Below are 25,419 nucleotides of genomic sequence, written 5' to 3' on the forward strand. Positions count from 1 at the left end.
TTAATAATGAGAGAGAACAAACAATATCAATAGGAAAATAGAATGTCAAGTTAAATCAAGTTTAAGCTTTTAAGAAAGAAATGACTCGTGCTGGCTGGGAAAATCCTTCCATGCGAGATTGACAACCAAATGGCCAATAACCGATCCTCCTACTAGGCCTATCATAAAAGCTTTAAGACTAGTTTAAAGTTATGAACCGTAGCTTATTTCCCAAATATAGTAGCCTACGAAGGTGTTGCTCTAAAGTTGTTGTGGCTTTCAAAAATAACCAGAATGGAAGTCTATGGTCTAGGCATAGGCTATTCTCAATCACAGCTTTATGAGCGAGAGAAAAATAAATAATATTGTTTGTTATATTATTTTATGATGCAAATACCGCTATTATTGGCCAGTTTTGAAGACTGATTCTATCCAGCCCGTGATGTAGGCCTATAACCTAGTTCACTACAGGAAGAAAGCCCGTTCCTCCTCAGACAGTTACTGCTCCAGCATGTACGTGCCACACAGACAGACAAACACAAACACACACACACACACACACACACACAAACCAGTTCTGCTCCTCCACCGGAATGTAAAATTAGAAGATATTTGCCATTGCCGGCACTTTGCCTCTTCCCAGGCTTTCAACAACATTTATCTTTTGTCATGGTTCTTCCAGTTGCATTCAATTCCGCACTATAGCGCAACTGTTTTAGCTGATTAAATGTTTTGGTGGCCAATAGAGAGCATCGTATATCACAATGTTTTATGGGTACCTAAGCACGATACGACAAAGGTTGCCATTGCCCAACCCTACAATAAAGCTTTTTGACTTTGAATTGATTGTAATAAAACCTCATGTTGCCCATCCCAGGTGACTTCCTGACAGAGTTCTTCAAGCTGTGCTCTAAGAAAGAGTCAACAGAGGAGATCCTGGGACGGGGTCCAGTTGAGGAGGAAGGCAAAGGTAATAGGACTCCCTCTATTAGTGTGTGTTATGGCTACTGGGGTGTGTCTCAATAGTCTAACATCACTCACTCCCTCTCATTTTCCAATATGTTGTATGCCCAATGGGGATTTGTGCATAGCTCAGCGCTGATGGAGGAAAGGAAGAGTAGAACATGAAGCCACTTTGGACTATTGAGATGCACCCTTGGCTTGTGTCTTTCCATTTTTGTTTGTTTGCTGGTGCATGTGAAGGGAGCATATGCTCTCTCTGTCAGAGCCCACCCTCATTCCCTCCCTGTGTATAATTTCTCCCTCCCCTCCCCTGTCGTTACAGATGACATCAGCCATGCCCTGTCTAAGTTGACAGAGCCCACGGCCGTGCCCATCCCCAAGCTGTCTGTCTCTAACATGGTGCACAGCGCCCGCAAACGCATCCGCCGCCACCGCCGCGTCGACGAATCACCGCTCAGCAACGATGTACTCAACTCCATACTGCTGGTGAGAGGGGCAACGCATAGACACACACACAGTGAAACCCAATATAAACAATGCATCAGTTTTGATGGGTATGCTAGGCCATGTGTTTGGCCTGCTCAGATGTCTACTGCAGCCCTCTGAAGGATTTATGGGGATTTAGTCTTTCTGACATAGTACACAAGTGGCTCTGCCTCAGTGGCTGTGAGAGAGAGAGAGCTCCAGACATTCACTGAGAGGAGAGAAAGGGAGCTGAGTCTGCAGCCAGGCTCCACTGGCATTGCTGTGTGGAACAGTTTCTTAATCAGCCGTGAAGACACTTGGAGTCTCAATTGGCAAGCCCCTAAGGGCCTTTATGGGTCCTGGTCAAAAGTATTGGACTGAATAGTGAATAGGGTGCCATTTTGGGATACACACACTGTTAGAGGCTCAGTGGTGAGTCAGTGAGGTGATTAAAACATTTAAACCAGACTCTGTTCGTAGCAGAATTGTTCCTTGAGGGGTTTTTTTTTGTCCAAAGGGTGAAATGGAATGGATGTTCCCTATGTAAGAGAATGGTTAAGCTCATATTTGTGTGTGTCTCTCAGTATCTCTTCCCAGACGCCGCCATAGACAAGTCATCATCAGAGAACAGCGAGAGCAAGGCTTCTCAATTGAATACTGATGGGAAACCAGAAGAGAAGGAGTCTGACGACTATGTATGTCTGCCCTCTATCTCTATCTCACTATTGTTCTCACAGACAGACATTGTACATCAGGGGTGTGTTCAGTAGGCATGACATTCCAAAAAAACATTTCAATACCTGAACTTGTCTGATAAAAGCACTCGTCTTTTTTCAGTGTGAACGAGATTGTTCCTTACTGAACAAAACTCACAAATACAATTTTCAATTGTTTAACTTACACATTCAGAAAATCCATGATTGATTAGTGTAATTTTCTGTAGTACTGCATCCTGATTGCATTCTCTTTGTCAACTGTCTCCATCCAGAACCTGTACAACCAGCTGAAGTCTGCGCCTAGTGACAGTCTGACATACCGCCTGGCTCTGTGTGTGTGTCTGGTTAACTTCTACCATGGAGGGGTCAGGGCGGTGGCTCACCTCTGGCAGGAGTTTGTCCTTGAGATGAGATACCGCTGGGAGAACAACTACCTCGTCTACGGGTGAGACCATTATCGTATTTATTACGCAACAAACTAAACTGCAAAAGAAGAAATGTCCTCTCACTGTCAACTGTGTTTATTTCCAGCAAACTTAACACGTGTATATATTTGTATGAACATAAGAGTCAACAACTGAGACATAAACTGAACAAGTTCCACAGACATGTGACAAACAGAAATGGAATAATGTGTCCCTGAACAAAAGTAACAGTCAGTATTTGCCGTGGCCACCAGCTGCATTAAGTACTGCAGTGCATCTCCGCCTCGTGGACTGCACCAGATTTGCTGGGTTCTTGCTGTGAGATGTTACCCCACTCTTCCACCAAGGCACCTGGACATTTCTTGGGGGAATGGCCCTAGCCCTCACCCTCCGATCCAACAGGTCCCAGACGTGCTCAATGGGATTGAGATCCGGGCTCTTCGCTGGCCATGGCAGAACACTGACATTCCTGTCTTGCAGGAAATCACGCACAGAACAAGCAGTATGGCTGGTGGCATTGTCATGCTGGAGGGTCATGTCAGGATGAGCCTGCGGGAAGGGTACCACATGAGGGAGGAGGATGTCTTCCCTGTAATGCACAGCGTTGAGATGGCCTGCAATGACAATCAGCTCAGTCCGATAATGCTGCAACACACTGCCCCAGACCATAACGGACCCTCCACCTCCAAATTGATCCCGCTCCAGAGTATAGGCCTCTGTAACGCTCATTCCTTCGACGATAAACGCGATTCCGACCACCACCCCGGTGAGACAAAACCACGACTCGTCAGCGACGAGCACTTTTTGCCAGTCCTGTCTGGTCCAGCGACAGTGGGTTTGTGCCCATAGGCGACGTTGTTGCCGGTGATGTCTGGTAAGGACCTGCCTTACAACAGGCCTACAAGCCCTCAGTCCAGCCTCTCTCAGCCTATTGCGGACAGTCCTAGCACTGATGGGATTGTGAGTTCCTGGTGTAACTCTGGCAGTTGTTGTTGCCATTCTGTACCTGTCCCGCAGGTGTGATGTTCGGATGTACCGATCCTGTGCAGGTGTTGTTACACGTGGTCTGCTACTGCGAGGACGATCAGCTGTCCGTCCTGTCTCTCTGTAGCGCTGTCTTAGGCTTCTCACAGTACAGACATTGCAATTTATTGCCCTGGCCACATCTGCAGTCCTCATGCCTCCTTGCAGCATGCCTAAGGCACGTTCACGCAGCTGAGCAGGGACCCTGGGCATCTTTCTTTTGGTGTTTTTCAGAGTCAGTAGAAAGGCTTCTTTAGTATCCTAAGTTTTTATAGCTGTGACCTTAGTTGCCTACTGTCTGTAAGCGTCTTAACGACCGTTCCACAGGTGCATGTTCATTAATTGTTTATGGTTCATTGAACAAGCATGGGAAACAATGAAGATCTTTGAAGTTACTTGGATTTTTACGAATTATCTTTGAAAGACAGGGTCCTGAAAAGGGATGTTTCTTTTTTTGCTGAGTCTATATATTAATTTAGCAGCAGTGTGCTTTTACATTTTGTTTTTAAGGGATAGTTTGACATTTTGGCAACTAAGCCATTTCTTTACTTATCCAGAGTCAGATGAACTCATGGATACCATTTTTATGTCTCTGCGTGCAGTTTGAAGGAAGTTGCTAACTATCATACGCGCAATGACTGCATGTCTATGGGAACATCTAGCATGCTAGCTGTGCCTGTAGACTACCAACGTGCTAGCTGTTCCCCTAGCCTTCAAGTCATTGCCCTAGTTAGCAATGGCTTGTGAAACTACCTTCAATTTTGTTCAAACTTGCACGCAGAGTCAAAAAATGGTAATTCCCAAAATCTCACACTATCCCTATAAGATCAGAGAAACAAGTTACATCATATATTTGTAGCGAGCAGTGGCGCGATTCAGAACCATAAGCGCACAGCCACCGCTTGCTCATATCCCTACAGTGCACTGGCTCCCATCAGTTATATTTAATATGGTGTCAACATCATTTAATTTTCATGCATTTTGGTGTCAAATGTTGTTGTTTTTTGTCACCTTCTCAAAGTCGTTCTACAAGAAAATCTCCTGGGGGCATGCGCCTGGACCCCTGCAGCAAAGACCCACCCCTCCTGCTACCTTTCCCACCGCTGTTGAAAAGAATCCTAGGGGAAACACTGCACTTGATTACAGAGGGAATAGAAATAGAAATTGGATTGAACCCTCATCAAATTGGATTGAACCCAAACCGGAATCCCATCAATAATGATGTTGAGGGTATACACCGGGACTGTATACTGAATTATCCCCTTCCCTGTCTTTTATTTCAGACTGGCCAGTGGTCCTCCAGACCTTCGCTGCTGTCTCCTGCATCAGAAACTCCAGGTGACGAGCCCAGTCTATCAACTGTATACATACAGACCTCACCATGATTATTACTAAGACTGCTTACTCAGTCCTAATTTAAAAAAAAAAAGCTTTGTCAGAGTTTTCCCTCTTTAAGGCCTGCAACAACAACAAAGCTCTCTGTAATGTCTTTGATAAAAACCACTGTAAGCCCCACACACCAACATAAACAATAGCTACATGAAAGCATTAATCCAGCACAAAGCAAACTATCTGCAGAAATAAATTGTTTAGGAATGATGGATTAAGATGGTGGTAGCAGCAACTTGTACACAAGGATCTTTATCTTTCTGTGTGTTTTGGTTTTGCATATTAGTCTGGTAGCGATAGCATGTAAAAACATTTTTACTGGAAGTACAAAAGGTGTACATTGCTCCTCTGAGTGTTCACTCAATTGAGTCTCAATTTATCCTGGAGAGGATAGGATGAATAAGGTAGAACTGTTGATAATCATGCCTCTGCCGTAAGTTTATGATGGAGAGGGTGTGAGTGAGTGGACACATAAGAGAGAGAGCGAGCCGACAGGAAAGAGAGCGAGCCGACAGGTAGGAGAGAGAGCGAGCCGACAGGAAAGAGAGCGAGCCGACAGGTAGGAGAGAAGGAGAGAGAGCGAGCCGACAGGAAAGAGAGCGAGCCGACAGGTAGGAGAGAAGGAGAGCGAGACAGCTAGCCAGTCGACAGGTAGGAGAGCGACAGCTAGCCAGCCAGCCAGTCGACAGGTAGGAGACAGCTAGCCAATCAGCCAGTCGACAGGTAGGAGACAGCTAGCCAGTCAGCCAGTCGACAGGTAGGAGAGAGGCAGCTAGCCAACCAGCCAGTCGACAGGTAGGAAAGAGCGAGTCGGCAGGTAGGAGAGAGCGAGTCGGCAGGTAGGAGAGAGCGAGTCGGCAGGTAGGAGAGAGCGAGTCGGCAGGTAGGAGAGAGCGAGTCGGCAGGTAGGAGAGAGCGAGTCGGCAGGTAGGAGAGAGCGAGTCGGCAGGTAGGAGAGAGCGAGTCGGCAGGTAGGAGAGAGCGAGTCGGCAGGTAGGAGAGAGCGAGTCGGCAGGTAGGAGTGTCTCCCCCCTAGGGCTGTGACGGTCATGGCATTTTGGATGACAGTAATTGGCCTGCCAAATGACCTCAGTCACCATAATAACCGTTTGAATAGCAAGAAAATAAATATATACAGTATTGTTTGCAGTTGTTGTACTTCAATAACACAACCCCCAAAGCAGAAGGAAAAATCATAGCTGTTATGCTGGGAGGTAGAACAAAGTAACAGGATGCCATTTGTAACCCCCCCCCATCCTAGCCTGGAGTTGACCAATCAGAAGTCCTTATAGTACAACTTGGCCAATGGCCAAATAACAAGGATCCTGCTACAGACTCAATGTACAGACCAATGAAAACGTAGCTCTGAGTACAGGACTGACATTCCACAGATTCTAAACAGCTGTTGAACTGAGACCCAACTATTTCCCTTGACAATTCCCTATTGACCATTAGTACTCTATTTAGTTTTTAGTACTCTCGTCCTCTCATCCTCTGTGTTGTGTATTTATCTTCAAAATATTCTTAGAGTACCAGTCAAAAGTTTTGACACCTACTCATTCAAGGATTTTTCTTTATTTCTTTTGACTATTTTCTACATTGTTGAATAAGAGGGAAGACATCAAAACTGTGAAATAACAAATGGAATCATGTAGTAACCAAAAGTGTTCCAACAAATCAAAATATATTTTATATTTGAGATTCTTCAAAGCAGCCACCCTTTGCCTTGATGACAGCTTTGCACACGCTTGGCATTCTCTCAACCAGCTTCACCTGGAATGCTTTTCCAACAGTCTGCGGTCCAACTCATCCCAAACCATCTCAATTGGGTTGAGGTTGGGTGATTGTGGAGGCCAGGTCATCTGATGCAGCACTCCACCACTCTCCTTACACAGCCTTGAGGTTTATTTTCAGTCATTGTCCTGTTGAAAAATGAATTATAGTCCCACTAAGCGCAAACCAGATGGGATGGCGTATTGCTGCAGAATGCTGTGGTAGCCATGCCGGTTATCTTCTTGGCGCACACATCCCTTTAGCTGGATCATTTTCAACAACACTCACTGAATTGCAGCACGTCAAATTCAAATTAAATTACTAAAAATATTAAATTTTTATGAAATTACAAGTGCAATATAGCAAAACACAGTTTAGCCTGTTATTAATCCACCTGGCGTGTCAGATTTCAATACAGCTTTTCGCCGAAAGCATAACAAGCGTTTATGTAAGAACATCTCTCTCAGTAGACAAAATATTACAAACACTAGCAGCCAAGTAGATTGGTCACGAAAGTCAAGAAAAGCAATAGATTAAATTGCTTACCTTTGATCTTTGGATGTTTGCACTCACGAGACTCCCAGTTACACAAAAAATGTTCCTTTTGTTCCATAAAGATTTTTTTTTTTTAATCCAAAATACCTCCATTTGTTTGGCTCGTTATGTTCAGAAATCCACAGGCTCGAGCGGTCACGACATCGCAGACAAAAATTCCAAATAGTATCCGTAATGTCCACAGAAACATGTCAAACGTTTTTTATAATCAATCCTCAGGTTTTTAAAATATATAATCAATAATATATCAACCGGGACTGTCGCTTTTTCAATAGGAGAGGAAGAGACAATGGCTACTCTACTCTGTTGCTCAAGAAAAACCCTGCGAACACCCAGCTATCCACTGACACAATGTGACCATTCTCGCTTATTTTCAAAATAAAAGCCTGAAACTATGTCTAAAGACTGTTGACATCTTGAGGAAGCCATAGGAAAAGGAATCTGGTTGATATCCATTTAAATGGAGGCAAGGCATCGCCTGCAATATCAGTTCTGTTATACTAGTTCTAGTTTCTGGGCCTGAGAAATAGGCAGTTTCAAATGGGTATGTTTTTAGCCAAAAAATGTAAATCCTGCCCCCTACACTCAAGAAGTTAAGTGTGCCTTAAATTCTAATTAAATCACTGACAGTGTCACCAGCAAAGAACCATCACACCACCTCCTCCATGCTTCACGGTGGGAACCACACATGCAGAAATCTTCCGTTCACCTACTCTGCGTCTCACAAAGACAAGGCGGTTGGAACCAAAAATCTCCAATTTGGACTCATCAGATCAAAAGACAGATTTCCACTGGTCTAATGTCAATTGCTCGTGTTTCTTGGCCCAAGCAAGTCTCTTCTTCTTATTAGTGTCCTTTTAGTAGTGGTTTCTTTGCAGCAATTCGACCATGAAGGCTTGACTCACACAGTCTCCTCTGAACAGTTGAAGTTGAGATGTGTCTGTTACTTGAACTCTGTGAAGCATTTATTTGGGCTGCAATCTGAGGTGCAGTTAACTCTAACTCTCTCTTATCCTCTGCAGCAGAGGTAACTCTGGGTCTTCCTTTCCTGTGGTGGTCCTCGTGAGAGCCAGTTTCATCATAGCCCTTGATGGTTTTTGCAACTGCTCTTGAAGAAAATGGCAAAGTTCTTGAAATGTTCTTAATTTCTTAAAGGAATGATGGATTGATTGGCTCAAGCGCATTAATTAGGAAAGAAATTCCACAAACAGAACTTTTAACAAGGCACACCTGTTAATTGAAATGCATTCCAGGTGACTTACCTCATGAAGCTGGTTGAGAGAATGCCAAGAGTGTACAAAGTTGTCATCAAGGCAAAGGGTAGCTACATTTTTTGGTTACTACATTATTCCATATTTGTTTTTTCATAGTTTTGATGTCTTTGCTATTGTTTTACAATATAGAAAATAGTAAAAATAAAGAAAAACCCTGGAATTGAGTAGGTGTGTCCAAACTTTTGACTGGTATTGTATATTATAATTGTTCGGGTTGCTCTTGACACATTTTCTCCGCTCCTGACTGCATGTGCTGCCATTGAAATAGAATGAATAGAACAGCCCCTCCCCTCCCAAAAGAAAAAATCAGTTAAACATCATTTGAATGAACATTCTACATTACTTTGGAAATCATTTCAATACCAGGCAGTGGTTCCAGGCCTGTTCTATTAGTTATTTTTCTATCTGTCCTGCTGCTGCATTGTGGTCATCCAGTCAACTTTTGTGCCAGCCCTACTCCCCACGGCCCAGCCAGATGTCTGCAGAGGCCCCAGACAGAACCAGACCCATAAACAGTGTTGTTATTCAGCTGCCCACGCCTCACCTGGGGGAGGGAGGGATTGAGGAGAGTGAGAGGAAGAGATAAAAGGAAGTAGGGAGAGGTGGTAATAAAGATGTCCGGAGAGAGTGTGAGCGAGGATGAGAGGGAAGGAAGGAGAGGTAATATCTTTCTGGAAAGGCGGAGTGAGCCACTTTATCTCCAATCACTTTAATAAGAGGAAGAGGTGCCCAGGCTGCACTGGGCAGAGAGCTGAGTCTGTCTCTGTATCGCTCTCTCCCTCTACCTACCTACCTCTCTGCTCTCTTTCCCCTTTCTCTCTCTCTGTTCTCCATTTCACACACACACACACACACACACACACACACACACACACACACACACACACACCTAGGCTGGGCATGCATCAGTATTAGAGCAGGAAGTGACTCTATTCATAGTAATAAAGTGCTGCAGCCTGCACTAGGTAGACGTTTGGAGCTCAGTGTAGGAGGAAGAGAAGACTTTAGTGTGGGCACACAGGGACATGATGATGAGAAATGGCTCGATAAGGGGCAAAGGGATGGGGTTATACCGGATAGAATTACACACACACACACCGCCCAAAAGCTTGCCATCTGCTGCTGTTTCCCTGACTCCCTGCACTCATCACTCTTTGTCCGTCTCTGCCCCCCAGATGCTCAACTGCTGCATTGAGAGGAAGAGAGCGAGGGATGATGGAAGGAAGACGGCTGAGGGAGGGAAGGAGAAGGAGAGGGAGAGAGGGAGGGAGAGGAAGGTTTCAGGGGCGACCGGGACTGAGAATGGGCGCCTGGGGCCAGAGAGTGCGGAGATGGGCAGAGAGGTGTCTCCTGGGAAGTCGTGGGACTCGTGGAGTGACAGCGAGGGCGAGGACGAGTTCTTTGAGTGCCTGAGCGACACGGAGGAGATGAAGGAGGCTGGGTCCACAGAAGGAGAGAAGGGCGGGACCAAAGTGGCCAAGCCAGACGGTCGGCTCCACCCCCACGGGAAGTTGACCCTGCTCAACTCCCAGGAACCCCTGTACATCCCTGTTACTCAGGTCAGACACACAAGCACACACAGCCATTTCAATCTTCATGGTGGCTTCAAGCACCCTTTAATTGTTTAATGTTTGGTGTACAGTGCATATCATTGTAAAATGATTCCTAGGACCAATATGTCCACATACTGACCATGTCATTAACAATGCCACAGGTTAGACAGATAGACAGCCATGGCAGATGTACTGTACAATATGCACCACTAACTCATTTAACTATTCATTACTACATTGTAGTGATACTGTGACTCATTGAACTATTCATTACTACATTGTAGTGATACTGTGACTCATTGAACTATTCATTACTACGTTGTAGTGATACTGTGACTCATTGTTACTATGATACCATAAATCACTATAACACAGTTGCCCTGACCAATACACACTGCACATAGTGCCTAATTCATTATCACAGACTTTTAAGAAATGGTTGTAACATAAATCCAATAATTAGCTTTAAATGTCTGTGGGTTCATCGTAGTAAGTATGGTAAAAGCCAAGAGCAGTATGATGTGGAACTTAGCCTGACAGACTCAACTCAGCAAAGGTTGTGCTCAGCCTCTTATTGTAGAAGGTATTTGGGGGCAGGTACAAAACATTTTGTTATAATTGGCTATATCCTCTTCCAGTTGGTGATCAGCCTCTATGCCTGGGGTGCAAAACTCATTCCATGCGGGGCCTAGTGTGTCTGCTGGTTTATGTTTTTTCCTTTCAATTAAGCCCTAGTCAACCAGGTAAGAGACACTCCTTATTAATTAGTGACCTTAATTCATCAATAAAGTACAAGGGACGAGCGAAGACCCGCAGACCGTTGGTCCGTGGAACGAGTTTGGCACATGTGCTCTATGCTATGAGTCTCTCTGATAGTGCTACCTCCCTCCCTCTACATTCCCTGCTATGTGTGTGAGCCCAGAGCGAGCCTGGAGAGATGTGTAGCTCCTTTACCCCTCATCAATTATAGACTGGGATGAATAGTAGAGTTAATTAATGCACAGGGCTGAGGCTGACACTGTTCAATGATTAACACTAGGAGGTGAGACGCAGGAATGGAGATGGTGGCCCGGGCTGTCTGAAGCTGCTATCTATCCACAAATACATAACACGCACACAAAGATGACACACACACACACACGGTACACGGACATATACACCGTACACTCACACAAAGATGACACACACACACAGTACACGGATATATACATGGTACACGCACACAAAGAAGACACACAGACCCAGTACACGGACACACACACAGCAGACGCTGCAGCTGGTGGGCGAGGACGGACGCCTTGCCGTGTTAAGAGAACGGATTTGACTGTGTGCTGCGTGGAGGAGAGATGGATGGAGTGTGTGAGTGTAAAATAAACTAGTGTCAGCACTTCTAGATGGGCCCAACGTTTTCACACAGCTTGTGTCTGCTAACACACAACACAGTCTCAGGCCGTGTCTACAATTGACACTTACATTTGACTTCTGCTATCAGAATACGAAGAACAGGTCTAGATGCGCTGAAGTGTCATTGTGGTCTGATTGTGTTCAGATCTGGCTGACCACCTTATCGAGCCATTTTCCTTCAGGAGGTGTGTAATAATAATTGGGTGTGGAACTTTCATTGTTGGACATAAAAGATTGTAAAAGTCCCCAGGAAATCAGCACCAAGGGATTTTAATTGTTGAAATCTGTTCCCTAGTATTCTCACGCATAATAGAGACAAGATGTGATCGTATACAAATGTAAGCAAGGTTTGAAATGATTATGTTTTAGTTAAACATATCTGTTTGTGCTGCTTGCGGTCAATTTGCAATTATTTGTATTCATGTTCTGGCCCCCCGACCATCCGCTCAAGAAAGAATTGTCCCCCGGCTGAATCTCAATGATGATCCCTGGTTTTGGGAAAGAGCGGCACCTTTTCATTATAACATTTGCGGAAATACATTCCTAGCGTGTGAGGAACGTGTTTGCTGGCCTTGTGAATTCTAGCCAGCTAACGACTATTTCTAGAGTTATTCTAACCCGTTTGCAATCCCTTTAGCTTTGCTTGCTGCCTAGCCACAGAGGTTACCTGGCTGGCTAGCTACAGTAGTTAGCTACTACCATGAAGTTGTTGTGTTATAATATTTAGCCTATTCCACTGTTTGCAGACGACATACAGGCATTTGAATATAGTGCGGAAAATCCTGACAAAATGTGGATTAATTTGCCTTGCACCCCCCCTCCGCCCCTGTGCTTCTCTGCCTGTCTCTGAACCGTTGCAATGACTTCTGTTGTACAGACAGCTTCTTTCACTCTTGTTTGCGACAGAATTGATTGGGGAAAGTCGCAAGATGCTATTAAAATCAGAGAAGTCCTCGCTGTCGAAACACCCGAAAGCAGCCTGAAAAGTAGCTGAATTTGACACTATCCACTTTTACAAATAAAGTCACCGGAGGGGGCCTGAAAACTTGCTAAATATATCGACAAAGTCGCTAAATTGGCAACACTGACTGTGGACATGGTGGATAAATTTAAATGTAGCTGTAGACGCATGATGTGTCCTTAAAGAATACAAAAAGTGCATTCATTAACTGTCAAGTCTTAGACACGGCCTCAGTCTCCGGCTGTCTCGGTGTATCATGCGGGGATTTTTGCACTTGTCTTTTCTCTGTCTGCCTTTTTCCATCTCTCTCCCTCTTTATCCACACACCATTCTCCAAACTTTTGTGTCTCTGTCTCTCATATATCACTCCCACTACCCCTCGGTCCTTTTCCATTTCCTCTCTCTTTTCTCTTTCTCTCGCTGTCTGTCCTCTCAATGACATGTTCTCTCTTTCTCTTTCTCTTCCTACATCCATCGATTATCTGTACGTCTGTTTGCTCTTCTGTGCTGCTCTGTCTCTGTCTGGATCTGTTGTCTCCATCTCTACTCGCCTGTCTGTTTTTTTTCTTCTTTCTATTACCTTTCAACCATTTCCTCTCTGACACCCCTGTCAATCTCTCTCTCGCTATCTCGCGCTCTCTTTCTCTCTCTTTCTCTCCCGCACTCCCTCTTTTCTCTTTCTCCCTCTCTGTCGAACTTTTAAACAGCAGGGGCAGGGTAGAAGGGGGGCACGGGTAGGCAGAGATGGGTGTTTTAGATTCATGGCATTGCCACTATTTGTAATGAGGTGGATGCCTCTGCTCTACTACTACTCATGCTCTGCTCGGCATTCTCACCTTCCTTCCCTAGTTTTAATTAGTCTGGGTAAAGTGTTTTTTGATCGCCGCTCCTGTCTGCCCTGTTTGTATTCTCCACACTCTGTCTGTGTCCGAAATAGCATACTATACTGTATATGGTGCACTACTTTTGACAAGGGGCAAGGCCCGTAGGGCTCTGCTCAAAAGTAGTGCACTATATATGGGAATGGGGTGCAATTTAGGACACGGGTCTCTCAAGAGCCGCAGCTAATGGTCCCCTCTGACTCAGGTCTTTCTTTATTTCACTAGAAACTTGCTCAGGAGGGGACAGGCTTTTAGTCTATTCTTTCTCCCAGACCCGACTGTGCATTAGTCAGTCTGAGCCCACTGGGTAGAATGCATTAGAGGCTGTGATGGTAAAGAAAGAAAGACACAGTTGGATTCTGCCCCCCGCCCCCCCGTTTTCCATTCATGATTGCATGGTGTGGCCTTTTGCATTTAGAGGTATGCGGTCGTTGTTTAAAAAGGTAGGTACAGCAGCCTTACATTGGGCTACTTCCGCTCAGAAATCCTTTGGGTGTTGTATGGAGCCCATTGTTATATAAGCCTGCTTTGTGCTGGAAAACAGTTGTTAATGGCAGCAATGAAAAAGGCAGGAATGGCCAATTAAAGCAGGTTATAGAATGTGTAAGTAATGGCTATTAGGGAGTTATTACAAGCCAGGGAGCAGAATCAGGATTCTATAAAATTAGGGTCTTTTCTTTAGCAGCTTTATCTGAACAATAGTGATTATTTTGTACATAACAAACCTACTGGGTAATCTATGCAACTCAAGACAATGTTAGTCCTCTGAGCTAAAGCCCTGGCTAACTCAAGTTCCAGTGTCTCAAGCAAGGTTACTCATCAAGCAAGTGGAGTTTGGCCAACCACCACCTACCTCTACATGTCATCAGTCTTTCTTGTTCATTCAAATAGGTGCATAACCATTTTCGTTATGCACCTGATTGGCCGGTGATCATAACTGACTTTGCCAGTGGTGGAACCGAGTCCGACCTTAGCAAACATTATGCAGTGTTCAGTTGCCCTTCAGCAACTTGGACACTAGACAGAACTGTGGACTGTGGACATTGCTCTACAAGACAGAACCTGTGTTCATTAGCTGGAGCTGATGGGAGATTGGCAGGGCATTGTGGGTGTTTTGGCATGGGGTTGTAGGTGCCCCAAGTGTTCCATTGTTCCACAGGTTGCTAATGAACATGACGAGCTGTCTCCTCTGTAGTGCTCAGAGTCAATGACCGGGCCAATCCTTGTCACTGCAGCATGTCTCTCACACACTAATAAGTACTGTAACATACAGACCTTATGGATCAGCTTTAGGGGTCAGTTTCTGGCTTCCTTGTGTGTCGGAAACCAATCCCCACACACTCACTTCTTCATGCACACACCAAAACCCCTAAAACACAGAAACCCTGAGTGTCCTCCTCCCCACTCCCCAGGAGCCAGCGCCCATGACAGAAGACCTTCTAGAGGAGCAGTCGGAGGTATTGGCCAAACTGGGCACGTCAGCCGAGGGTGCCCACCTCCGCGCCCGCATGCAGAGTGCCTGTCTGCTCTCAGACATGGAGTCTTTTAAGGTGAGGACACACACCCCTCCCTGACATACATATTTTACACACACACACCCTGAAATGAATGCTGGCACAAACACAGAGAAACACACAGAGAGAGGCACACTCACTCTCACTGACACCCAGACTGGGTGAGTGGCACAGGAGCCTATTAGTGTTCTCCGTCCTCTCAGTCAGTCAATGCGTCAGACTGGGGGGCGTTTGATTTGATTCTCACAGTCTCTCTGCCTCCCTCGTCTCACAAGGTGGCATAGTGGAGGGCATGCTAATTGTGTTATTAAGATCAATGAAAGGCTTCTTTCTTATTAGAAAGTGTGAGGGGTGTGGATTTGGACATGTGAAGAGGTCTTTGAGAGCTGATTTTTCTGTATAGATTTCTGTTTTAGTGCTTCAAATAATTTCCATTTAGAAAATAAGCCTCCGTCGTGTTGAATTATTGAATACTAGTCGTTGATGTTATGCCTGTAAAAGTATTAGTTGATAGAATGTTGAACACACAAATGCTTTTTAATGATTCATGTAGATTTCCTTCGTCATGCAGACAAATCTACAAAGCCGCTCTTTTTTAATAGTTGTCTCTTTAAAAAAAGAATGGACTCAGGCTAAAGAAAGTTTCATTAATCTCTATGGTCACCTTATTGTGCAATGAATACAGTGAAACACACCCCATTTTTCTGCTGAGTAGAATGAAGCCACACCTGCCAACTCCAAGCTGTTGGATTCAAGAGGTTCAGAACGTCAGGTCATTATCTTTAAACTTCTCTGATGGGACTTCAGGCTCAACCCCTTTGTTGCCAACAGTAACAAACGTTGACAAATAGTGTTCTTTCAGGGGGCACAGTTGCAACTTTCTGTTGCATTACCCCGGTCTGTTTTTAGCTGGCCCACTAAATGCTCTACTTTGGAGTTAGTTGTATGTTCTCGACCTCTTCTTCTTCTGTTCTTTCTGAGCTCCGACAACAGCTGATGTGAGGAGGAGGGAGATGGGTTATAAACTAGAGGAAGAAGAATGTTGTGTATTCAACCAGAGCGGTAAATGGGGCCCTTAGTTGAGTTAGAATGGCCTCAAAATGTTTCATGGCCAGGGCCGACCTGCTCTGTATGTAATTGTGCTTAGCCAAGCATAATCTGGCATTTTAGCTTTAATTATCCCGGTCCTTGCGGGTGCAATGCCAAGGATGGACCACTGATGAATGGTGGGGACTTAGGAATATGACAGCCAAGCACTACGTAACCAGCCCCCGCCTCAACTGAATATGTCACACGCACAAATTCCAGTATGCGCGCACACACAAATTTCACACACATGCAAATACACACACACACACACACACACACACACACACACTTCTTTAGGGGGACTGCAGTAGAGAAGCCTCCTGTCCTGGCCTGGACCCCCAGGCTACGGAGGAGCTCCTGTCTCAGTTATTCACGCTTTATCCTCTATCTCATCAATCCATCTACTGCCGCTGCACTGAAATGGAGCTGTCTCCTTGCTACGAAACTTTCCACGGAAAAAAAAATAAAGGAAATGAAGTAAGGCAGGCTTCTAATTAATTATGGAGTGTGAATGAAGGAGAGAAATTACTGTGTTGAATCTCACTAACGCACATCAGCGAAAGGTCACACAAAAGTTCTTGTTCAATTGGTCAGTCGGTTGGTTTCCAGAGGAAGCAGGGAAGCAGTGAGACATTGATTTATTTCACAGCAGCAGGTACTCTGATTCAGACTCAGTCCCTCTGAGGGCCATTAACAGACTGATGCTGTCTGCTACACCTGAATCATCACCTGTCTTTGAGTCATGAGCTCACAGACAGCGAGCACTGCTCTGGAGGGGAGCTGAAGCACTAGAGGTGGTGATGACATCAGCCAGATGTATGTGTGTCTTCTGCTACTATCGCCAGGGTTTTTTAGAAGACTTTTGACTTCTCTTGACTGTGTTATATATGCTTTGGAAGATTAGAATATAGTGGAAAACCTTGAACATCTGTGGGGTTTGAGAACATGACTTTGCTGTGACAGTGACACGCCTGTGTCTGTCCGTGTCCATATTAGGCAGCGAACCCTGGCTGTTCCCTGGAGGACTTTGTGAGGTGGTACTCGCCCAGGGACTACGTTGAGGAGGAGGTGGTGGACGTGAACGGAGACACAGTGGTCAGGGGTGACTTGAGTGCCAGGATGAAGATCCCAGGAAACATGTGGATGGAGGCGTGGGCCACAGCCAAGACTACCCCCGCTCGCAGACAGAGACGCCTGTTTGACGACACCAAGGAGGCTGAGAAGGTACTGAGCTTTAAAAATTGTATTGTGCATTGCAGGGCCGCCATCATTTTTTACATTTTTTATTTTTTTTAGTCTGGTCAACTGTAGAATCCTAACAACAGCTGCCTACAATCTACTTCACCCTATCCCTCTGGCCAGGGTAAACGAAGAGGTAACATTGTGTTTTTATAGCTAGCTCATTTTTTTGGATTTGAAAATACTAAATATTCAATTTAGTTTATATTCAAACTTTGGGTGACTAGGCAATCTATACTTTTTCAATCCAACTTTATTAACTGGAATGAATCAATTAACTCAATATCTGACATAGACTTTGAGGTCTTTTTTTGTATTAATCCTATAGTTGCGTAGTGCAGGCCTACACGATGCAGACCTGCGTAAAGCAGACCTAAGCCCTGTGAGTTCTATCGTCCAATAATGTTGTTGTCTCTGTGTATGTGTTGATGAAAACCCCCCCTTTAGTCTAGCTGTAAAATATAAAGGTTGCTGCAGTTTGACATGGTTTTCATCCTCCCAAAGGCCAGGAGTTTTTAAAACCATGTGACCTGATTTTTTGAAAAACTCTGGTCCCATCAGAGCCCTTATTAAACCTTTTTACAACTGATAAATCACATCATACCATGTTAGTTCCAGAGTCTTTGGTTACCAGACCAGGAATTACTAAAAGGGAGGAGAAGCTCAGTTTGGGTTAATATAACAAGCAGTTCAAAAGCCCCCCCCTTTGAACTGCTAGACTGAGACTCAGTGAATGACACCTCTACCTCATTGCTGCCAGCCCAGAGATCGAAACACTGTCAGGTTCACTACACACTCTGCCTCTCTCTGTTTGTCCCTGTTTCAGCCAATCACCATGCAGCGCTGCTAGAAATAGGAAGTAGGTCAGAACACAAGGTGTCCCTGCTATGACACACACACACACACACACACACACACACACACACACACACAAGGTGTCCCTCCCCTCCCTGCCATGGGTCCCCTCCCTGAGAGTTTAAACTGAGTTCAGGGGAACCTTGCCGGGCCTTGAAGGTCGGTCATCTAGCCTATAGCACGGCGTCCTTCATCCGTATGGCCGCCAGCCAGCCGGCTCTTTTGGGGAAATTCCAGGTGCACAATTTAGTTTGGAATTAATTTACTGCTGATTTATATATTTTTTTCTTTTTTCTTCCTGCTCCAGTAAGTTGTCCTCTTAAGTAGGTAGATGACAGGTGTGCTTCTATAATCCACAGTCCTCTGTTTGCAGTCAAGACCATCGCCACAAGGTCACTCTGCGACAACTTAAGAGCGCTGTACTGTGCCTTTCCTTCTATCCCTGTGCTCTCCCTGTGCACGAGAGCCTGAAGGGTTGTGTGTTATTAAGGGATACCAAATCAGATTGAGCTTCTGGAATCTCATCACTGACTCACTCAACATAACGAATGACCCTGTGTTGTATAAAGAGGAGGGTCATTAAAATGCAGCGCTGCCTCTCGCCAACACAATTGCGTTTATGCGGCAGACAGCCTCCATAAGTCAAAAGAAGCCGATGAACCAGTTTTGTAAAAGAACAATGCCTTTGGAAATGTCAAGTACCTTGCCTGGTCCCTGACAACCTCTGGAATCATAATTGCTGTAAAAGAGAGAGATGGAGAGTAGAGAATTTGCTTTTGATATTCTTCCCCCTCCCCCAGGTGCTGCACTACTTGGCGGTACAGAAGCCAGCAGACCTGACCCGCCATCTCCTGCCCTGCATCCTCCATGCTGCCATCCTCAAGGAGAAGGAGGAGGGTTAGTGACTGCAGGGTCCTGTTGCTCGGTCTCTGTCTCTTTATCTATCCCTCTCTCATATCTCACCAACTTCCTCTCTTCTCTCCCGTACAGAGTCAGTAGAGGACATCCTATCTGTTAGAAAGGCCATCCAGCAGGCCACCTCTCATGCCAGCAAGCTGCTGCGCCACCCCAGCCCAGACTACAAGAAACTAGAGGTGACTGGAAACAACTTTTTTTTTCATCTAGCCTTTATCTTACCAGGCTAAATCCTGTTTTTCAAGGGAGACCTGGAAAGATTTGATGATCTCTACCCAACAGTCTCTAATCCCTAACCTCTACCTCTAACCCCTTGGTTGGACTGCAAGGTAGCCACAGTATACTTTTTTTCTATCCCCAATTCATCCACCCTAGTACTGTGTCTATGTGTCTGTCTCCTCCAACAGGACGTGATTACCCAGCTGATAGCGGTGGAGACGGTCATTGCCCGCTCCCGCTCTCTGAAGGCCAAGTTTGGCATCGGGAAGGTAGAGCAGGGCGACAACGCAGAGGATCTGGAGAGGTACAGTAGGACAAAAGCAGCACGCCCTGAAATAATACGAATATATTCCATTCAGCAGACACTTTTATCCAAAGCGTATTAGGCATGCATACATTCCTGGCATTGCAAGCACTGTGCGCTAAACAAAGTAGTTTAATGTTAACCAGTAGGGCCAGATAGATCTGCGGAGATACAAAAATGCCTATGGTGTTAAATGAAATCAATCCAACTGCTTCAAACCTATCTATTTCTATGCAGGTCTATTTCTATTGAGATAAAATCTCTTTTGCAAGTGAGACCAATCGAAACCATGAATAGCTTAAGTGTTATCGATTCGGTTTTCAGACAGTGCTTTTAACTTCCCTGTAGATTCTCTCCAGTCCTACTCCTGATGAAACCAGCAGGCACATTTTAACCAACCCTCCATGCCACTACTCCTCCTTCCCCACTGTTGTTCTTTTGTCCTCTCAAATCAAATAACATTTTATTCATCACCTGCTTCGTAAACAACAGACGTAGGCCAACAGTGAAATGCTTCCTGACGGGCCCTTCCCAACTGCTGAGAGAAAGAAAATAATAGAAAAGTAATAACACGTTTGAGGGAGAGGTTGTTGTCCTCGCACCACCCTGCCTGGTCTCTGACGACCTCCTTATAGGGCAGGGGTTCCCAAACTCTCACGAACCCAACCATAGGCTATTAATGACCATTTTTTTCACATGGTTGGGTCGCGAGAATTTTCTGATATCAACATGGGGTCATGGGCTAAACAACTTTGAGAACCCCTGGCCTATAAGGAGGTCGTCAGAGACCTGGCAGGGTAGTGCGAGGACAACAACCTCTCCATCACCGTCAGCTAGACAAAGGAAATGGAGGGCCGAGCTCACCCCCATTCACATCGACAGGGCAGTAGTGGAGCTAAGGATCTATCATGGCTCGCACACATCAGCACAGTTGTGAAGAGGGCACGATAACGCCTCTTCCCCCTCAAAAGGCTGAAAAGATTGGGCATGGCCCCTTAGATCCTCAACGTTCTACAGCTGCGCTATTGAGACCATCTTGACTGGCTACATCACCGCTTGGTATGACAACTGCTTGGCATCCGACCGCAAGACGCTACAGAGGTTAGCGCGTACGGACCAGTACATCACTGGGGCTGAGCTCCCTGCCATCCAGGACCTCTATACCAGGCGGTGTCTGAGGGAGTCCATAAAAATTGTCATTAACAGCCTATGTTAACTTTTTATTTTTATTTGTGACTATCGCAGTCAATTGAAAAACATTTCTAACATTCTGATTGTCTTAACTCACCATCACATACTTTGAATGTGGGGCTATGACAGTCAATTGCAAATTAGACTGACATAATGTCTTATCTCACCACCACTAATGAGAAGGGTATGCTTGATGCATGTCGCGTCGGAGCTTCTCAAAGTAAGGAAAATTTTTTGTTTTAATGCAAACGAGAGCACTCAATCCAGCTTCACACAGATTTGAGCTGGCAAAGGGTGCTAGGAGTTTTATGGTGCTTTCAAGATAACTGGGAACTCTGAAGAATTAGAGGTCAAATCATGACGTCAGTGATCTTCAGGTCGGAATGTCGGAGCTCTAGAAAGAGGCCCGAGTTGGATGACCGTTCAAAAGGATTTTTCCCAGTCAGAGCTCGTTTTTTTCCCCTAGTTCCCAGTTATCCTTAATGCACTGAAGTCAGAAGTCTGAGATTGCTTAGTTCCCAGTTCACTTACTGATGCTGTTTTCTGTTAGAAACATGCTCAGCGTTGGGAAGGGGGCATGGTTCGCTTTTGTAAGACTCTCCAATAAGTAAGACTTTTGTTAGACTCTCCAATAAGAATTCTTTCCTCTGAATCCACTGATGCGGTTACGCATCTGTAGAATGTTTTTTTATTTCCCCAGCATGCTTGAGTTCAGTTTCCCAAAGATGTCTATTGCATAGGCAAGGAGACATTTTCTTTTACTTTACACAGAAAGTTATTTAAAAAAAAAAATTTTTTTACATCCTTTGTGAATGACAGAAGTTCCTCTGTCAATGTGAACATCTTTTCAACCCTCCCCCTTGCTTACCACCAATCCTCAGTGTGAAATAGAACATTGTCATGCTCTGATCACATATCACATAGTTTTGTGAACAGGCCTGCGTGCAGTGGATATGGTTTGATGTAGTTTACCATTGAAGTTACCTGCTGCTATATATTTCAGTTCTGTGCTCAGCTCTTTTGCTGCCAGTTCCTCTCTGTGTATCATACAATGCTCCCATATGGCAGAGGGAGACGCAATCATAACTAGAGTGCAGAGGCCTGCCGTCCCACCATAGATGGAGCCCCATCTGTGCAAGATCCCACCATTCGATCCCATGGAATCTGTTTTTCGTCAATATAGCCACGCAGCGTACTGAACATCCTCTGTGCCATTTCATGCTCGGGAAGCGTGAGACGGAACAATATGTCCTCGTGAATTGCATCCCCTGACGTACAAACTTCAACTCATGGGCATCTCGGCCCTCACGGCTAATGTACATTTGGAGAGCATAAGCTGGGTAGTTTGAGTCATTCAGTCAGAGTTTTCTCTTGATTACTAGCAATAGCGTCATTTCTTCATTTAGCAGTGTTAACTGACAAAGGTATTGATGCGAGTGTCTGTACATCTCCCACCCCACTCGTTGTTTTCACCATATCAATTGCGGCCAGTAATATCAGTCTCTGTAATAGTGTGTGGTCTCATAGCATAGTGGGCCTAGCCATTTACCGTGGGAATGATTCAAGTGCAACAGTCAAGTGAAGCCTTTTCAAATGATCTAAGGGCACTCTGGTAGAGTTGTATCTTTTTAGATTTGAAAAATTTAGACGAAGGTTAACCACATTGATGATTTTGAGATACAAAGAAGATATTATGATCATTTTGGGAGGGTATATACAGTTGAAGTCGGAGGTTTACATACATTTAGGTTGGAGTCATTAACTTGTTTTTCAAGCTAATTGGGGGGGGGGCAATCCCAAATGCCAATCCCGACATTTGGAATAATTTCCAAATTTGATGTTTGACAAACGTGGATGAACGTCTAATTCTGACATGAGACCTATGAGAGCTGGTAGCATACAGTGCATTCGAAAAGTATTCAGCCCTCTTGACTTTTCCCAAATTTTGTTACGTTTCAGCCTTATTCTAAAATTGATTAAATTAATTTGTTTCCTTAAAAATCTACCCACAATACCCCACAATGACAAAGCGAAAACAGTTCTGGGAACATTTTTGCAGAATAATAAAAAAGAAACAGAAATACCTTTATTTACATAAGTATTCAGGCTCCAATTATCATCTTTGATGTTTCTACAACTTGATTGGAGTCCTCCTGTGGTAAATTGAATTGATTGGACATGATTTGGAAAGGCACACACCTGTCTATATACAGTGGGGCAAAAAAGTATTTAGTCAGCCACCAATTGTGCAAGTTCTCCCACTTAAAAAGATGAGGCCTGTAATTATAGGTACATTATACCTTATAGGTACACTTCAACTATGACAGACAAAATGAGAGAAAAAAATTCAAAAATCACATTGTAGGATTTTTTTGAATTTATTTGCACATTATGGTGGAAATAAGTATTTGGTTAATAACAAAAGTTACTTTGTTACTTTTTTCTCAATACTTTGTTATATACCCTTTGTTGGCAATGATGGAGGTCAAACGTTTTCTGTAAGTCTTCACAAGGTTTTCACACACTGTTGCTGGTGTTTTGGCCCATTCCTCCTTGCAGATCTCCTCTAGAGAAGTGATGTTTTGGGACTGTTGCTGGGCAACACAGACTTTCAACTCCCTCCAAAGATTTTCTATGGGGTTGAGATCTGGAGACTGACAAGGCCACTCCAGGACCTTGAAATGCTTCTTACGAAGCCACTCCTTCGTTGCCCGGGCGGTGTGTTTGGGATCATTGTCATGCTGAAAGACCCAGCCATGTTTCATCTTCAATGCCCTTGCTGATGGAAGGAGGTTTTCACTCAAAATCTCACGATACATGGCCCCATACGGATCAGTCGTCCTGGTCCCTTTGCAGAAAACAGCCCCAAAGCATGATGTTTCCACCCCCATTGCTTCACAGTAGGTATGGGGTTCTTTGGATGCAACTCAGCATTCTTTGTCCTCCAAACACGACGAGTTGAGTTTTTACCAAAAAGTTATATTTTGGTTTCATCTAACCATATGACATTCTCCCAATCTTCTTCTGGATCATCCAAATGCCCTCTAGCAAACTTCAGATGGGCCTGGACATGTACTGGCTTAAGCAGGGGGCACGTCTAGCACTGCATGATTTGAGTCCCTGCGGCGTAGTGTGTTACTGATGGTAGGCTTTGTTACTTTGGTCCCAGCTCTCTGCAGGTGATTCACTAGGTCCCCCCGTGTGGTTTTGGGATTTTTGCTCACCGTTCTTGCGTGGAGCCCCAGATCGAGGGAGATTATCAGTGGTCTTGTATGTCTTCCATTTCCTAATAATTGCTCCCACAGTTGATTTCTTCAAACCAAGCTGCTTACCTATTGCAGATTCAGTCTTCCCAGCCTGGTGCAGGTTTACAATTTTGTTTCTGGTGTCCTTTGACAGCTCTTTGGTCTTGGCCATAGTGGAGTTTGGAGTGTGACTGTTTGAGGTCGTGGACAGGTGTCTTTTATACTGATAACAAGTTCAAACAGGTGCCATTAATACAGGTAACGAGTGGAGGACAGAGGAGCCTCTTAAAGAAGAAGTTACAGGTCAGAAATCTTGTTTGTTTGAGGTGACTTATTTTCCACCATTTGCAAATAAATTCATAAAAAATCCTACAATTGATTTTTGATTTTTTTTCTCATTTTTTGTCATGGTTGGTGACCAAATACAGGCCTTCATCTTTTTTTCACAACTGACTAAATACTTTTTTGCCCCACTGTATAATATTCTGGCATCCTCCAAGTTACCAACTAGTGAATAAATGATATCTGGGAAGGTAAAGAACTTGAAAGGAACTTTTTTCATGGGGAAGCTATTTGAAAGTTCCTCTGTGGTTGCTGAAATTGTAGGAAATGGTTTTAGGCAAGTGCAGACTCTGTACACCTAAAGTGGAAATGTAAGATTTTGCCACTGTTACTGTAAACAATCCATATTAATTCTGTGTGATTTGAATAGTATGCACATTCAATTCAGTTTGAAAGAAAATTGTGTGCTGTCACCTGTACAGGGATTCAGACAATCTCACCAGGGATGTCAGTCGGCCTATGGATAAACATTCAGAACATTAAAACTTTGCTTTTATTCTGTTGCAGTGTGTAGCCTTGGAGAACTTTCTCATTTTGTCTGTCATAGTTGAAGTGTACCTATGATGAAAATTACAGGGTGGGAGAACTTGCACAATTGGTGGCTGACTAAATACTGTATTGCCCCACTGTAAGGTCCCACAGTTGACAGTGCATGTCAGAGCAAAAACCAAGCCATGAAGGAAAAAACAGAATTGTGGTGAGGCACATATCTGGGGAATGGTACCAAAAAATGTCTGCAACATTGAAGGTCCCCAAGAACACAGTGGCCTCCATCATTCTTAAATGGAAGAAGTTTGGAAACACCAAGACTCTTCCTAGTGCTGGCTGCCCAGCCAAACTGAGTAATCGGAGGAGAAGGGCCTTGGTTAGGGAGGTGACCAAGATCCTGATGGTCACTCTGACAGAGCTCCAGAGATCCTCTGTGGTGATGGGAGAACCTTCCAGAAGGACAACCATCTCTGCAGCACTACACCAATCAGGCCTTTATGGTAGTGGCCAGACGGAAGTCACTCCTTTGTAAATTCATGACAGCCCGCTTTGAGTTTGCCAAAAGGCACATAAAGGACTCTCAGACCATGAGAAGCAAGATTCTCTGGTCTTATGAAACCAAAATTGAATGCCAAGTGTCTCTTTGGCCTGAATGC

At 44.6% G+C, this 25,419-nt stretch overlaps 1 protein-coding gene across 1 annotated transcript in view; it reads left to right on the plus strand.

Moving 5' to 3' along the window:
- Positions 1-25,419, plus strand: part of LOC135519379 (rab3 GTPase-activating protein catalytic subunit-like) — a 47,510-nt gene that overhangs the window by 13,984 nt on the left and 8,107 nt on the right. The window contains exons 12-22 of the mRNA XM_064944571.1: positions 857-949; positions 1,265-1,428; positions 1,992-2,102; positions 2,396-2,568; positions 4,855-4,909; positions 9,738-10,121; positions 14,774-14,911; positions 16,961-17,188; positions 18,859-18,955; positions 19,049-19,152; positions 19,381-19,496. Of these exons, the coding sequence (XP_064800643.1) occupies positions 857-949; positions 1,265-1,428; positions 1,992-2,102; positions 2,396-2,568; positions 4,855-4,909; positions 9,738-10,121; positions 14,774-14,911; positions 16,961-17,188; positions 18,859-18,955; positions 19,049-19,152; positions 19,381-19,496 (1,663 nt within the window). The remainder of the gene's footprint in view (positions 1-856; positions 950-1,264; positions 1,429-1,991; positions 2,103-2,395; positions 2,569-4,854; positions 4,910-9,737; positions 10,122-14,773; positions 14,912-16,960; positions 17,189-18,858; positions 18,956-19,048; positions 19,153-19,380; positions 19,497-25,419) is intronic.

This window comes from Oncorhynchus masou, chromosome 29 (assembly GCF_036934945.1).
Source record: "Oncorhynchus masou masou isolate Uvic2021 chromosome 29, UVic_Omas_1.1, whole genome shotgun sequence".
Taxonomy (NCBI): Eukaryota; Metazoa; Chordata; class Actinopteri; order Salmoniformes; family Salmonidae; genus Oncorhynchus; species Oncorhynchus masou.